The following is a 17,555-nucleotide window of genomic DNA, read 5'->3' as shown; positions in this document are numbered from 1 at the left end:
CTGATATGTCTATCCACGGCCTCCTCTACTGTAAAGATGATATTCCGTCTGGGTAGCCTCCAACCTGATGGCATAAACATTGACTTCTCTAACTTCCGCTAATGCCCCAACTCCCCCTCGTACCCCATCCGTTACTTATTTATATACACACATTCTTTCTCTCTCTCTCTCCTTTTTCTCCCTTTGTCCCTCTGACTATACCCCTTGCCCATCTTCTGGGTTTTTCCCCCCTCCCCCTTTTCCTTCTCCCTGGGCCTCCTGTCCCATGATCCTCTCATATCCCTTTTGCCAATCACCTGTCCAGCTCTTGGCTCCATCCCTCCCCCTCCTGTCTTCTCCTATCATTTCGGATCTCCCCCTCCCTCTCCCACTTTCAAATCTCTTACTAGCTCTTCCTTCAGTTAGTCCTGAGGAAGAGTCTCGGCCTGAAACGTCGACTGTACCTCTTCCTAGAGATGCTGCCTGGTCTGCTGCGTTCACCAGCAACTTTGATGTGTGTTGCTTAAACAATCTTGAATCTTGAATAAACAAAGACTGACAAACAATTAATGTGTAAAGGAAGACAAATTGAGCAAATAAAAATAAACACTCTGGAGAACATGAGTTGCACAGTCATTGAAAGTAAGTCTGTCGGTTGTGGAATCAGTTCAGTGTTGAGGTGGGTGAAATTAACCACGCTGGTTCAGGAACCTGGTTGTTGAAGGGTAAGAACTTTCTGAATCTAGTGGTGTGAGAGCTAAGGCTCTTGTACTTCCTGCCCAATGTCTGCCTTATCAAAGACATTCCCTTTTCCCCCCTCCGCCACTAGTTCCTCCCCCTCCCGACCTCCTCCTGTAAGTCTTTAAGGCATTTGATTCCTAACTTCCACTAGCTCAGACAAAATGAAACACTAACTCCATTTCCCTCTCCACAGAATTGTCTGACACGCTGAGGAATAAACAGTTGATATTTTGGGCCAAGATCCTTCATCAGGAATGAAAGGTCTCTGCCCAAAATGTCAAGTGCTTATTCATCTCCAGAGATGCTACCTGATCTGCTTGAGCTCCTCCAGCGTTTTGTCTGTGTCTGCACAGAACTGATACTGTTTTAATTTTCCCTTCATGGAAGATGGTAATTATTTACATTTTAAGCATTTACATATCTGTAAAACTTCCACATCTTACTTGACATGGAGGCCACATTCACAATGCAACCGCCCTTCCCTCCGTGATCACACCTCATGTGTTCCAAAGCCAGATAACTTGCTTGTATCAATGCCACCTGCATGAAAGAGTAGGCATAATTAGAAGAAAATCAGTTGAAGCTAAAATCAATCAAAATGAGTTAGAGACAGATAATTGAGTTGGGGTGGCAGAGAGGAGCCATCAGTAGAGCCGCTGCCTCACAGCACTGGAGACCGGGGCTCAGTCCTGACCTCCACTGCTGTCTGTGTGGAGTTTGCCCTCAACCTGCTCCATCACTGAAGCATTCCCATGACCAATGGACTCACTTTCAAGGATTATTCACCTCATGTTCTTGATACTTTCTTCCTTATTTATTTGTTTATTTATTTATTTATTTATTTATTTATCTATCTATCTATTTATTTATTCATTCCTTTTTTTTATATTTGTACAGTTTTTTTGTCTTTTAGACACTGGTTGAATGCTCAAGTTGGACAGTCTTCCATTGATTCTGTTATTGTTATTATTGTTATAGAGTTATTAAGTATATCTGCAAGAAAATAAATCTCAGGGTTGTGTATGATGATGTATATGTACTTTGATAATAAAATTTACTTTGCACATAAAATGAAATTAAAAACATTGCATTCAATACTCTACTATCAATAAATTTTAAAACAAGCAGTTGATAGTGAATAGACTAACAGTTTAATGAACGTGATCAGTTGCTCCACTGACTTTAATAGGAGAGTGTTTACTTTGAGCTTGGATTTACTTTGAACATTTTCTATGACTGTATTGGTTTCTAGTTTTATACATCCCAAAGATGACGGGGGTTGCTATGTAAATTGGATAGTGTAATTTGCCTCCAAATGCTCCCTATGAGTGGTCGAACCTGATGGGAGCTGATGATGGAATGTTCAAGGTTCAAAGTACATATATGTCACCATGTACAACTCTGAGTTTGTATGGGAACAATAAAATAGACTAGGTTAGATTTAGTGTAAAAATGGGTGATCAGTGGTTGTCATGGACTCAGACCAAGGGGGTTATTTCCATCCAATATCTCTCTTTGACTTGATTTGTCCTATTATCTCCATGTTTGGCTTGTTGCCAAAGTTTGCTTGATGACACCCTTGTTGAGCTGTTTTGGATTGTTACGATATTCAAGGTACTGAAATGCAAAAGCTGGTGAGGTATTCTTTAAAGGCGATCAGGCATTCGTATTGAATGTTTACCTTCAGCTGTTGATGTGTCATTTTATCAATCAGATGGTGCATCCCACTGTTATTCTTTAGTAAGCTCTGAACCACCCATGGTATTTTATCACAGTATCATGTGCAATCTCTCTGCAGATGGAGATTTTGGGCAGACGAACTCATGGATCCTGTTGACCTCCAATGGAGAAGAAATATCTGGGAAGTTATTGAGCACCTTGGATTTCTGTGAAGGGAGCTTGTGGAAACTGTGCAGTAATAGTGAAAGGAACACAATATCCTCAGTTATCCACTCTGCTGGCCTGTTAAGCATCACCTGCTGAACCTGTGCAGAGCCTCCAGATCCTAATCAGGCCTATTTAACCATCTCAGAGCCCATAGTGAAGAGACATAGGGAAAGTGGTGTGGAGATAAGAAACCACCAAGGTTAAAGAAATAAATGATCCATTCTTTTATCTGTTAAGAAATGACTTCTGAATTATCAGGGCAGGCTTGATGAGTAAGTGGAATTTCATTGCATGGTACTTACCAGATTGACAGAAATAGTTTTTTCCCAAGCATTTTCATTATTTATTCCTGCATTATTGCACAGTATATCTAGTTTTCCAAACTTCTCCAGGGTTTTATTAAAAAGATCTAGAAGATATGATGTAAGAATTTTTAATTAATTGATCTGATTGAGAGAATACATTATACCTGTAGCATTCTGCTTTAAATAGGCAATTAAATGAACTACAGTAGAACGAGGGAAAATTAAGATCAAAGATGAAGGATCAATTTTATTCATGCACATTTACGAGTATTAGGAATTTGCTGTGGTGCTATATATTGGCGTGACATGCAACATAAAACAATATTCAACAATTCCAGAGAAAGAGGTTAAAATACAGAGATGGAATAAAATATGTGTAAATATATAATTATGGGTATGTATGTATAATGTAAGCAGGTGGTTTAAAATGTTTATGAAGCAGTGCAGAGACTGTGGTAATAGATAGAGCAGGGTGGGGAGTGGGGCAAATTAGAATCATTGATCAGATTAACTGTCTGGGGGTGGGGAAGAAACTTTTAAAATGGCTTGCAGTTATTGTTCACTCTACTTTAACCTCCTGGTAAATTGGGATTTCTTGCAGTTTATAAGAGCAGGAGAAATATTAATGTTGTCCACTCAGCCCTTCAAGTTAGCCTGCAATTCAATAAGATGCTGGGTCATCCTGTGTCATTAGTTTGACTTTCTTTGTTTTGCATTCAATCCATACAATCATTTCATCATATCAGTAAACTGAGGTAGTACAAGGGGAAAGCAATAACAGAATGCAGGATAGAGTGTTACAATTACAGAGAAGGTGCAGACAAAAAGGTGTAGGGCTGAGATGAGATAGACTGTGAGGTTCAGAGTTTATCTTATTGTACAAAAGATCTGTTCAATAATTTGTACTTTCTATGGTCAAGTGCATTATGTGAATTCAGAATATTAATTACCCATTTTGCATCCATTTGTTAACCCGTTTTAATTATGCTCCCTCATGACCATTCAGAGCCCCAAACAGTCCTTCCAGGTGAGGTGACACTTCACTTGTGAGCCTGTTGGGGTCATCTACTGTAACTGGTGCTCCCGGTGTGGCCTCCTGTATATTGATGAGATCCGATGTAGACTGGGAGACCCACTCATGATCCCCCAGTGGCCTCTCAATTTAATTCTACTTCCCATTCCCATGTCAATCCATGGCCTCCTCTACTGCTGCGATGAGGCCACTCTCAGGTTGGAGGAGCAATGCCTTGTATTCCATTTGGTAGCCTCCGACCTGATGGCATGAACATTGACCTCCTGAACTTCTGGTAATGCCCCACCCCCCCACCCCCTTCACCATTCTCCACTTCCATTTCTCTCCCTCTCTCCTTATCTCCGTACCTGCCCATCATCTCCCTCTGGTGCTCTTCCCCCTGCCCCTTCTTCCGTGGCTTTCTATCCTCTCCAATCAGACTCCCACTTCTTCACCCCTTTATCTTTATCATCAGTCGACTTCCCAACTCTTTACTTCACCCCTCCCCCTCTCCTAGTTTCACCTATCATCTATTACCTTGTATTTCTTTCTCTCCTCCCCCCCTTCCTGATAAGAGTCTTGCCCAGAAATGTCAACTGTTTACTCTTTTCCATAGATGCTGCCTGGCCTGCTGAGTTCCTCCAGCATTTTGTCTGTGTAACACCTTAGACTATTTTTCCCTACATCAATTACTTTATTTGATTTATTTAGATCTTTTCCAACTACTTATCTGCTGAAGTCCCAAGTATTCCCATACCTCCTGTAGCACTGGAGTCTGTCCAGTTCATTATATTCTCATCATTTTAAGTGCAGCAATTCTTCTTGTTAATCTTATTTGGTCTTATGCTATCCTGTTATAGGAAGGACATCAGTAAGCTGGAAAAAGTGCAAAGGAAATATACCAGTTCATCAAAGAACTTTTCTAGGACTTGAAGGCTTGAGTTATAGGGGGAGATTGGATAGGCTAGGACATTATCATCATCATCATCATCATGGGCCGTGCCCAGTTTGAGCTTTGACTGCCATGGCCCACACACTCCTGTTTCGGGTCAAGTGGATCAATTCATTGGTATTCATTTCCAGTTCTCTGGCTGCTTTCTCCATCATCATTTGTCTTTGTCTTCCTCTTGCTTTCTTCCCTTCAATCTTTCCCATAATTACCTTGCATTCTAACTCCTCTTTCCTAATCACATGTCCAATGAAGTTACGTTGCCTTTTCATAATCTCATACACAGGCGATTAGGAGATTGAGGGCTGACTTTATGGAGGTTTATAAAACAATGAGCGTAGATAAGGTGAACACAGGTAGTCATCTTCCTGGGAAAGGGGACGAAAAACTAGAGGGCATAGGTCCAAGGTGAGAGGGAAAATATTTGAAAGGTCTTAAGAAGTAAGGTCCTAAGTGGGTGACGTGTAAATGGAATGAGCTGCTGGAGATAGTGGTTGAGGCAGGGAATATTATGACATTAAAAAGAAATTTGGACCGGTACGTGGATAGGAAAGGTTCAGGGGGAGATGAACCAAACTTAATCAAATGGGACAAGCTTGGTGGACACAATGTTCGGCATGAACAAGCTGGACTGTCAGGTCTATTTGTGTTACGTTACTCTGTGACTCTACGGCACCATCTCCAAACGCTTAATAAAACGCAAGAAGCCCTAAAACAGACCCTTGAGGGGCTTTGCTAGTAACATTCTGCAGGATAGATGGTTACCGTGAGGCAGAGGCTACATTCAGGATCGTAATAGATGATTTGAGGGACTAAATAGTCAAATTCTGCTACTATATGCTTGAATATAAACAAGTTAAGTTTATTGTCATTTAACTATATACATGTATATAAACTATATAATCATATTATGCCCATAGAAACGAGGTGTTTTTCCAACCAGGGTGTGAAGCACAGTAGCATACATAACAAAGGATAACTTGTGAAGATAAGGATAAAATCTACAGATGAGTCACACAAAAATAACAAACTAAAGCACATAAATCAAATACTCTAAGGTATGGAACTGGTTAACCAGTGACACTTCAAATATGATCTGGATGGGAGTTCAGAAGCTTAATGGTCTGAGTGAAGACTTTGTTTCTCACCCTGACCGTTCTTGTTTTATGAATCAGAGTCTCCTGCCTGATGGTAGAAAGTCAAAGAGGATGCTGGATGGATGGGTGGGATCTGTGTATGCTGTGCTCCTGATAACTGTCCCCAGTGGATGGTAAGGAAACCCTATGATCCTCTCAGCTGCTCTCACAGTCCTTCGTGGGACTTCAGGTCTGATGTTTGGCTGCTTCCACCCCAGACGGAGATGCAACTTGTCAGGATGCTCTCAATGGCGCTCCTGTAAAACACAGTTAAGATATTGGGGGTTGGGGAGCCTTGTTGCTTCAATCGTCTTAGGAAGTGGAGGCACTGCTGTGCCTTCTTATTCGGGGAGGTGATATTAAGGGACAAGGTGAGGTCATCTGTGATGTGAACTCCCAGGAATTTGGTCCACTTACAGTAACTCTCTCTATGGAGTGGGCATGTATTCGCAGAGGAGGATGGTTCATTTGCACCTTCCTGAAGTCCACAATGATTTCCTTGATCTTCTCCACATTCAAGCTTAGGATTTTCTCTTCACACCAGTCGACCAGCCACTCCACTTCCTCTTTGTACTCAGTCTCGTCATTGTTGTTGATGTGGCCGTTGTGTCACCCGCAAACTTGATGACACATCTGAGCTGAATACTATGACACAGTCACATGTCAGCAGTGTGAACAGCAGCGGGCTGAGCACACAGTCTTGGGGAGTGCTAGTGCTCAGCCTAATATAATTTCTGGTAGCCAGATGCTATTTAACCACTGGAAAACAAATCTAATAGTTCTCATTTTCTCCTATTTTCACATTTTAATCTAAATGTTTGGAAGGGTGAAGCAGTTCTTTCCAAGAACTCTGAATATGCCAAAACACTTTTCAAAGTATTAACACTATTTGTAATGCTGGCAAAATTGTAAATCTGGTTATACTGTTAACACACGGATAGTAAAAGTAAACTTAAAAATATTACTGATTTCCTCCCACGGAAACAAACTGTATGGGGCAGCCAGTGGGCCAAGTGGCAGTTGTAAGCAGAAAGGAATGAATCCTCCATCGGGAATAGGATTACCAGACTTTCAGCATCAGAATCAGAGAATGGAATTATGTTCAAGACGCTTGAAAGATTGCTAACTCCTTTATAACACTAGATCTTTAAACACCTTCTTCAACAATTAACTTTTAGTTGTGGTATAAATCAGTAGCACTCTTTTTATTCTTTGTAACTGTGTTGAACTGGGTGGGAGTTTGGGTGAGACTAGCACAAGAGGTCATAAGTTAAGGATGAGAGGTGAAATACTTGAAGGGAAACTTCTTCAACAAAGGGTGGCGAGAGTGTGGAATAAACCGCCAGTGGACGTGATGGATTCAAGTTTGAATTCAACATTCAAGAGAAGTTTGGTTAAGTACATGGACAGGAGAGGTATGGAGGGCTACAGTCCAGGTGCAGGTTAATGGAACCAGGCAGAACAATAGTTCAGCATGGACTAGATGGGTTGAAGGGCCTGTTTCTGTGCTATGGTGCTCTATGACTACGACTCCTCCATTGATGTACAGAGGGCTCTTGGAGTGCAGGTCTACAGCTCCTTAAATGATATTCAAACAAAGCAGTGCGCTGACTTGAATGACACTGAAATCCAAGGCATCGTTTGTCAATAAACAACATTACAAATTCAGTCAATTTTGTTGTCATTTGCACAGATACGTCGAGGTACAGTGGAAAGCATACTTGTAGACACATCATTCTGGTTTAAGATGGCGCTGAATGACTGCTTGTTGGCGGCCAATGAAACAAAGGCAAAAACTAAATACTTTGTTAATCATACCTTTCCCGGCAACTGATCACCACAAATAGCCTTTAACTTCCCTTTGGATTTGGAGGCAACTCGATGTGGCAGCACCAGGGCAAGGCGAACCAGCGGGCGTGTCACTGGAGGCGAGGAAAGTCCTGAGGTTCAATCGATTTAAGTGCTGGGCTGAGTTGGAAAGGTTGGGTACAGGCCGAATTGAGGCCGCGGGATCCAGGTCCCAGAATGTATCGAAGCAACAGAACCCAATGTTTGGATGACTATTTAAGCACCGGTCCGGATTGAAAAGGTCATGGTGTTGGGGCCCAAGGCAAGTGTCTGCAGATGGACTCTCAGTGGACTTCAGTTCAGAATGATATTTGCTTGCTTTTATTGTTTGCATGATTATTTCCTTTTTCTGTCCGCACATTGGATTTTTGACGATCTTTTTTAAAATAGGTTCTTTTGGGTTTCTTTGTTCTATGACTGCCTGTAAGGAGACGAATCTCAAGGTTGTATAATTTATACATACTTTGATAATAGCAACACACACAAAATGCTGGAGGAATTCAGCAGGCCAGGCAGCATCTATGGAAAAGAGTACAGTTGATGTTTCTGGCTGAGACCCTTCAGCAGGACTAGAGAGAAAAAGAGATGAGGAGTTAGAGTTAGAAGATGGAGGGAGGGGAGGAAGAAACACAAAGTGATAGGGGAAACTGGGAGAGAGAGGGGTGAAGTAAAGGGCTGGGAAGATGATTGGTGAAAGAGATGCAGGGCTGGAAAAGGGGGAATATAATAGGAGAGGACAGAAGGCCATGGAAGAAAGAAAAAGGGGGAGGAGCACCGGAGGGAGGCGATGGGCAGGCAAGGAGATAAGGTGAGAGCGGGAAAAGGGGATTGGGTAGAGAGAAGGGGAGGGGTATCCATTACTGGAAGTTCGAGAAGTCAATGTTCATGCCATCAGGCTGGAAGCTACCCAGAGAGAATATGTCACAAATAAGAGAATATCTGCAGATGCTGGAAATCCAAGCAACACACGCACAATGCTGGAGGAACTCAGCAGGCCAGGCAGTATCTATGGAATTGACCTTTCGGGGCAAGACCCTTCCTGAAAAGTGAGGAACGGACACCAATGTAGGCTTGGAACTTAGACTGTTCCACGTAGCCGACAAAAGGGCAGGCATACCTGATACCTATGTGGGCGCCCAAGGCGACACCTTTTGTTTGAAGGAAGTGGGAGGAGCCAAGGACAAATTATTAAGAGAATTATTTAGATAATTAAGGGTCTTGGCCTGAAATGCTGACTGTACTTTTTTTTTCCATAGATGCTGCTTGATCTGCTGAGTTTCTCCTGCATTTTGTGCGTTTTGCTCGGAATATAAGGTATTGCTCCTCTAACCTGAGTGTGGCCTTATCGTGAAGGTAGAGAAGACCAAGAAGGAACAGAGAAACATAGAAACATGGAAATTTACAACACGTTACAGGCCCTTTGGCCACAATGTTGTGTCACCTATGTAAGCTACTCTAGAAACTGCCTAGAATTTCCCTACCTCATAGTCCTCTATTTTTCTAAGCTCTACGTATCTATCTAAGAGTCTCTCAAAAGATCTTATTGTATCTGCCTCTACCACCTTCGTTGGCAGTGCATTCCATGCACCCACCACTCTCTGTGTGAAAACCCTACCTCTGACATCTCCCTTGTACCTACAAGCACCTTGAAGCTATGCCCCCTCTTGATAGCCATTTCAGCCCCAGGAAAAAGCCTCTGACTATCCACACGATCAATGCCTCTCATCATCTTATACACCTCTATCAGGTCACCTTTCATCTTCCGTCACTCCAAGGAGAAAAGGCCAAGTTCACTCAACCATTCTCATAAGGCATGCTCTTCAATTCAGGCAACATCCTTGTAAATCTCCTCTGCACTCTCTCTACAGTATCCACATCCTTCCTGTAATGAGGTGATCAGAACTGAACACAGTATTCCAAATGTGATCTAACTAAGGTCTTATATAGCTGTAACATTATCTCACGGTTCTTGAACTCAATCCCACGGTTGAAGAAGGCCAACACACCATATATCTTCTTAACAATGCTGTCAACCTGTGCACCTGTGACCTATGGACACAGACCCCCAAGCTCCCTCTCATACTTCACACTGTCAAGAGTCTTACCATTAACATTAACACCCCCAACCTTTGTGTTATCTGAAAATTTACTAACCCACCATTCTACTTCTTCATCCAGGTCATTTATAAAAATCACAAAGAGGGGGAATTCCCAGAACAGAACCCTGCAGAGCTCCACTGGTGACCGACCTCCATGCGGAATACGAACCTTCTACACCACCCTTTGCCTTCTGTGGACAAGCCAATTCTGGATCCACAAAGCAAGGTCTCCTTGGATCCAATGCCTCATTACATCCCGAATGAGCCTCACATGGGGAACCTTATCAACTGCCTTACTGAAATCCATATACACTACATCCACTGCTCTACCTTCGTCGATGTGTTTTGTTACATCCTCCAAGAATTTATTCAGGTTCGTAAGGCATAACCTGCCCTTGACAAAGCCATGCTGACTATCACTAATCAGATTACGTCTCTCCAAATACTCATAAATCCTGCCTCTCAGGATCCTCTCCAACAACTTGCCCACCACTGAAGTAAGGCACACTGGTCTATAATTTCCTGGGTTATCTATACTCCCTTTCCTGAACAAGGGAACATTTGCAACCTTCCAAATTTTCAAACTTCTCCCATCCCTATTGATGATGCAAAGATCATCACCAGAGTGTCGGCACTCTCCTCCCTCGCTTCCCACACTAGCCTGGGGTATATTTCATTCAGTCCTGCCAACTTATCTAATATAAAACCTTTCAAAAAGCTCCAGCACATGCTCTTTCTCAATGTCGATATGCTCAAGCATTTCAATCAGCTGTAAGTCATCCCCACAATTGCCAAAGTCCTTTTGTCTGGTGAATACTGAAGCAGAGTATTTATTAAATACCTCTGCTACCTCCTCTGCCTCCATGCACATGTTTCCACTCTTGCTCCTGATTTGTCCTATTCTCACACAGCTCATCCTTTTGCTCTTCGCATACTTGTAGAATGCCTTGGGGTTGTCCTTAATCCTGCTCACCCAAAGCCTTCTCATGGCCCCTTCTAGCTCTCCCAGTTTCATTCCTGAGCTCCTTCCTGGCACTCTTGTAATTTTCTAGAGCTCTAACAGTGCCTAGTTTCTTGAACCTTTTGTAAGCTTTTCTTTTCTTCTTAACTAGATTTTCTACATCCTTTGTACACCATGGTTCTTTAATCCTACCATCCTTTCACTGCCTCAATGGAACATACCTATGCAGAACGCCATGCAAATTGCCACATTTCTGCTGTGCATTTCCCTGAGAACATCTGCTCCCAATTTATGTTCCCAAGTTTCTGCCTAATTGCATCATATTTCGCCCTACCGCAATTAAATGTGTTTCCAAATTGTCTGCTCCTACCCCTCTCCAGTGCCATGATGAAGGAGATAGAATTGTGATCACTGCCTCCAAAATGATCTCTCGCTGAGAGATCTGAGACCTGACCAGGAATGTCAGAATGGGAGTGGGAAGTGGAATTAAAATGGGTGACTGGGAGATCCCGCTTTTTCTGGTGGGAAGAGTGTAGGTGCTCAGCAAAGCGGTCTTCCAATCTACACCGGGCCTCACTGATGTACAGGAGGCCTATATACGATAGATAACCCCAACAAACTCACAGGTGAAGTGTCACCTCACCTGGAAGCACTGTTTTGGGCCCTGAGTGGAGGAGGTGTAGGGGCAGGTGTAGCACTTGTTCTGCTTGCAAGGATAAGTGCCAGGAGGGAGGTCAGTGGGGAGGGATGAGTGGTGAGGGAGTCGCATAAGGAGTGATCCACGCAGAACACAGAAAGTGGCGGTGGGGGGGTGGAAGGGAGGGAAAGCTGTGCTTGGTGGTGGGATCCTGTTGGAGATGGCGGAAGTTACGGAGAATTATGTGCTGGATGCAGAAGCTGGTGGGGTGGTAGGTGAGGACAAGAGGAACCCTATCCCTGGTGGGGTGGCGGAAGGATGGGGTGAGGGTAGACGGTGCGAAATGAAAGAGATGCGGTTGAGGGCAGAGTTGATGGTGGAATATATTATTTATTGATGGCATGAACATCGATTTCTCAGACTTCTAGTATTTCCTCCCCTTCTTTATTCCCCATCTCCTTTTGCCCCCTCACCTTATCTCCTTACCTGCTCATCACCTCCCTCTGGTGCTCTTCCTCTTAATCTTTCTTACATGGCCTTCTGTCCTCTCCTATCAGATTCTCCCTTCTCCAGCCCTTTATCTCTTTTACCAATCAACTTCCCAACTCTTTACTTCATCCCTCCCCCTGCCGGTTTCACCTATCACCTTGTGTTTCTTCCTCCCCTCTTCCCAGCTTCTAATACTGACTCCTCATCTCTCTTTTTTCTCTAGTCCTGCTGTAGGGTCTCGGCCTGAAACATCGACTGGACGCTTTTCCATAGATGCTGCCAGACCTGCTGAGTTCCTTCAGCATTTTGTGTGTGTTGCTTTGGATTTCCAGCATCTGCAGGTTTTCTCTTGCTAATATTTTGATAATAAATGTACATAGAAACATAGAAACATAGAAAATAGGTGCAGGAGTAGGCCATTCAGCCCTTCGAGCCTGCACCGCCATTTATTATGATCATGGCTGATCATCCAACTCAGAACCCCGCCCCAGCCTTCCCTCCATACCCCCTGACCCCCGTAGCCACAAGGGCCATATCTAACTCCCTCTTAAATATAGCCAATGAACTGGCCTCAACTGTTTCCTGTGGCAGAGAATTCCACAGATTCACCACTCTCTGTGTGAAGAAGTTTTTCCTAATCTCGGTCCTAAAAGGCTTCCCCTCTATCCTCAAACTGTGGCCCCTCGTTCTGGACTTCCCCAACATCGGAAACAATCTTCCTGCATCTAGCCTGTCCAATCCCTTTAGGATCTTATACGTTTCAATCAGATCCCCCCCTCAATCTTCTAAATTCCAACGAGTACAAGCCCAGTTCATCCAGTCTTTCTTCATACGAAAGTCCTGCCATCCCAGGAATCAATCTGGTGAACCTTCTTTGTACTCCCTCTAAGGCAAGGATGTCTTTCCTCAGATTAGGGGACCAAAACTGCACACAATACTCCAGGTGTGGTCTCACCAAGGCCTTGTACAACTGCAGTAGTACCTCCCTGCTCCTGTACTCAAATCCTCTCGCTATAAATGCCAGCATACCATTCGCCTTTTTCACCGCCTGCTGTACCTGCATGCCCACTTTCAATGACTGGTGTATAATGACACCCAGGTCTCGTTGCACCTCCCCTTTTCCTAATCGGCCACCATTCAGATAATAATCTGTTTTCCTATTTTTGCCACCAAAGTGGATAACTTCACATTTATCCACATTAAATTGCATCGGCCATGAATTTGCCCACTCACCCAACCTATCCAAGTCACCCTGAATCCTCTTAGCATCCTCCTCACAGCTAACACTGCCACCCAGCTTCGTGTCATCCGCAAACTTGGAGATGCTGCATTTAATTCCCTCATCCAAGTCATTAATATATATTGTAATGTATATATGCATTTGAACATCACAGGTATGCAGGTGCAGACAACACACAGAATATAAATTATTCATACATTATACAAGGTAGTTAAGAAAGAGAGAGGAAAGACTGTGCTAAAATGAGACCTTATTAAAAACTAAACAGACAATCAGAGATAAATCCTTGGTTGCATCACTTCCAATAATGCTTTTGTAAATACCTGTTAGAAAATGTTTGAACTATGAAAGGTATACATGTAAATTTGAAATATATGGAGAAGGTATGAACCAAATAAAACATCATTACTGCAGTTCAGCTGTGATCTCATATTGAATACATTTTAGTTATTTGGAATAGAGAAACATGAGAAAAATAGCAATGTGGATTGGAAATAAGCCCCTGAGCCCCACAAACCTATTCTGTTCAATTACAACATGGTAGATCAATGCCTTGATTCATTTCATCCATCTTGATTCAATATTCTATGCAAATTGACCCGAGCAAACGTGTATTGATTTGGGGATTTTGCAAACAAAATGTTCATTGGATTTACAGTGCTGGCTGTGTTATAGCTGTTGATAGTCTTGATTCTGAGTCATACAATTGTGGGTTCAGTTCTCACTCCGGGGAAATTAATGGAAAAACTGGGCGGGTCTGCAGGGGGCAGCTCCATGTGAGTAGGTCCGCCTTGCTTTACAGCACCAGTGACCCAGTTTCAGATCGCACGGCTGTATGTAGGAACTTGTACGTTCTCCCCATGACCAAATGGTTCACTTCTAGGTACTTTGAATTCCTCCCACATTCCAGAGATGTACAGGTTAGTGGATTAATTCAGCACATAGTAGGTTAATTGGGCAGCATGAGCTTTTGGGGCTGGAAAGGCCTGTTACCATGCTAAGAAAAAAATGGAATTAAATAAGTAATGCCTAACTTACAAAATGCTCCTGTAACAGGAAAATTTTCATTGGTTGCCTGAACATTAGTCTCTCAATTGACAACACTGAAAAAGGAAATGAACTTTAGCTCCCAGTGTCCTCTGGTGCGAGACTACAAGAATACTGTACTGCCTGTGAACTGCTTTGTTACATCATGAGATCGTGTCAAGTAGGAACCTTTTCTCCCTTGTGTCATGCTGATAAAACTTCAGCTGCTCTTTCCTGTTACTGAATTTACGGAAGTAAATGTGCACACAAAAATATCAAACTCCTCAATCAGGATAAATCTTCTCTTCGATGGGAATTCAATAAGACCCTCTCTCACTGCTCCCCCTCTGTGATCTCTGCTGCCCTCCGACTCTTTGACCATGTATTAACCGAGCTTCGTTACCACGACCACGTATCTTTCCTGGAACCATCTCTTCACCACCATCTTTTTCATATCAGATTCTTTCTTTCTGCAGCCCTCTACATTTTCTACCCACCTGGCTCCACCTATTACCTTTTAGCTATTTACCTTCCCTTCTGCACCCTCCCATCTTTTTACTGTGGCGTCTTCCCCCTTCCTTTCCAGTCCTGAGGGATGGTCTCGGCCCAAAACGCTGACTGTTTATTCATTTCCGTAGATGCTGCCTGACCTGCTGAGTTCCTCCAGCGTTTTGTGTGAGTTGATTTGGATTTCCAGCATCTGCAGGCTTCCTCGTGTTTATGATTTGCTGCTCCATTGAGAAGTCTTTTTGATACCTACCCTGCAGAAGTTTAAATATTCCCTTTGATGGGACTTCAGTGAAGCCCTCTCTCACTGCTCTCCCACTGCGATCTCTGCTGCCCTCCGGCCACGTACCCGCCTGACTTCACCTATCACCTTCTAGCTATCCCCCCTCTCCAGCTTTTTATTCTGGCACTTTTCTTCTTCTTTTCCATTCCTGAAGAAGGGTCTCGGCCTAAAACATCGGCTGCTTATTCAATTCCATAGATGCTGTCTGACCTGCTGAGTTCCTCCAGGACTTTGTGTGTGTTGTTTTCGATTTCCAGCATCTGTAGAATTTCTCGTGTTTATGAATATAATTTCAAAGCTTTTTATAATAATATGAGCTTTTCTGTTGTTTACAGGTTGTAGGAAGGACTGGCAAGGCTGGCATAAATTGCCAGTTTTTAACTCACATTGTAATATCTCATACTTCCCTATAAGTAGGTGGCCATTCAGGCCATCCAGTGTCCACTGGCTCTCACTCCATTCCCCTAATCCTGTCTCTCACACATCCCATCAGTATCTATAGTGCCCATGTGGACATGGTTGAGAGCTTTAAATCACAATGACATTACAACCAAGAAAACATACCAGTGCCTCTACTTCCATCAAAGGCTAAGGAAATTTGGCATGTCCCTGATGAATCTCACCAATCTTTACAGATGCATCATAGAAATTATAGTATATGGAAACATCACGGGTTGGTATGGGAATTGCTCTGCCCAACACTGCGAGAAGTTGCAGAAAGTTATGGACATAGCTCAGTCTATCACAAAAATCAGCAACCCATCCATTGACTCAGTCTATGCTCTCTGCTGGTTATTCTCTCTTCTCCTTCTTTCCAATGGGGAGAAGGTACAAAAGCTTAAGATCCTGTTCTTCTAAGCTCAAGGACAACTTTTACTTCATTGTTCAAGACTGGTGAATCGACATCTTGTACAACAAAGAAATCCTGATTTATGAGTTTACCGTGTCATAGCCCTTGTATCTGGGGAGGAATTTCTTTAGTTAGAAGGTGGTGAATTTGTGGAATTCATTTCTACTTACGGTTGTGGAGGCCAAGTCATTGGGTAAATTTAATGTGAAGTTGATAGGTACTTAGTTAAGTAAGGGCATCAAATGTTATGGAGAGAAGGCAGGAGAATGGGATTGTGACGGAAAATGAATCAGCAATAATTGAATGGTGGAGCAGACTCGATGCGCCAAATGGCCTAATTCTGCTCCTATTTCTTATTGTCTTATTTAACCACATGCACTGCATTTTCTCTGTAACACTACAGTGCATTCGCCATTCTGTTATGGCTTTTGCCCCCATGTATTTATGTATGGGATGATCTGCCCGGATGTCATGTGAAACTAACTTTTCACTGTATCTTGATATGTGTAACAATAATAAATGGGTTTCCAATTACCAGTTTGCCACATTATGGGCCATTTATAGCAACCATTCAAACTAGTATGGGACATCGGAGGAAACTGGAGTATCCAAAGAAAGATATTTGTTGACAGGGACAACATGCAACATCCACATAGACAACATCAGGATCACGCGCAGGCTGATAGAAATGAAATTGGTTTATTATTGTCACATGAACCAAATTACAGTGAAAAGCTCATCTTGCGTACTGTTCATACAGATTGAGGAAGTACAAGGTAAAACAATAACAGAATGCAGAATAGCATGTAACGATTAGGGAAAAAAGTGCAATGTTATGTTTTGTAACTCTAAAACAGAAAACTAATTGAAGGAAAACAAAAGGAGACCAAGAGAACATCTATGTTTTGTTTCTTTTGTGAGGCGCACACATATGACGTGGTAGCGTACTGACGTATGCCATTCATGTTCTTTTACATATAACCTGTAATGAATGACTTAAACAAACAAAGTATGCTTAATAGAACAATATCTTTAAAATATTACTGAAATATTAAATACACAACACTCATCCTTGCTTAGCTATAAACTCCAACTCAATATAGAATGCATCTCAGCTTACACACACACACACACACACACACACACGCATGCACGTATATACATATATAGTATACTATATAATACAGTTTACTCCACAGGATAGCAAATTTTAAATTGTCCCATTCAGCCCTAAAGATTTAAATGTATCACTCATAACAGGTGACGTGACTGCACCTATACCATAAGGCGAGGCATCACAGGTGAGCTTCATTGGACAATGTAAATCATAATGTGTGAGTACAGTGTCTGACATCACCATTTCATTTGTCTTTTGGAAAGCCACCTCACACTGCTTTGTCCATTGCCATTTCCTCTCAATCTGTAGTAATGTGTTAGTTCATAGGATGGAGCACGGTAGCCAGGTTTGACAGGAACCTGATTTAGTAATTGACAAATCCTCAAAAGGACCACAACTGTAAAACACCCTTTGATCTTGGGGCATGCGAAACTGCTTGAATTTTCTGAGCACACTTGTGTAAATTTTGTGTGCCAATGGTGTGACCGC

At 42.6% G+C, this 17,555-nt stretch overlaps 1 protein-coding gene across 2 annotated transcripts in view; it reads right to left on the bottom strand.

The window, feature by feature from the left end:
- The window catches only part of LOC134346361 (15-hydroxyprostaglandin dehydrogenase [NAD(+)]-like), an 81,047-nt gene that overhangs the window by 20,205 nt on the left and 43,287 nt on the right, over nucleotides 1-17,555 (bottom strand). For both annotated transcript variants that reach the window (XM_063047707.1, XM_063047709.1), the window contains 2 exons: nucleotides 2,910-3,016; nucleotides 1,164-1,260 (listed from right to left, as the gene is read on the bottom strand). In XM_063047707.1, the coding sequence (XP_062903777.1) occupies nucleotides 1,164-1,260; nucleotides 2,910-3,016 (204 nt within the window). The remainder of the gene's footprint in view (nucleotides 1-1,163; nucleotides 1,261-2,909; nucleotides 3,017-17,555) is intronic.

The sequence above is a fragment of the Mobula hypostoma genome, chromosome 5 (assembly GCF_963921235.1).
Source record: "Mobula hypostoma chromosome 5, sMobHyp1.1, whole genome shotgun sequence".
In the NCBI taxonomy this organism is placed as follows: domain Eukaryota; kingdom Metazoa; phylum Chordata; class Chondrichthyes; order Myliobatiformes; family Myliobatidae; genus Mobula; species Mobula hypostoma.
This window is presented reverse-complemented; position numbering and strand designations above follow the sequence as displayed.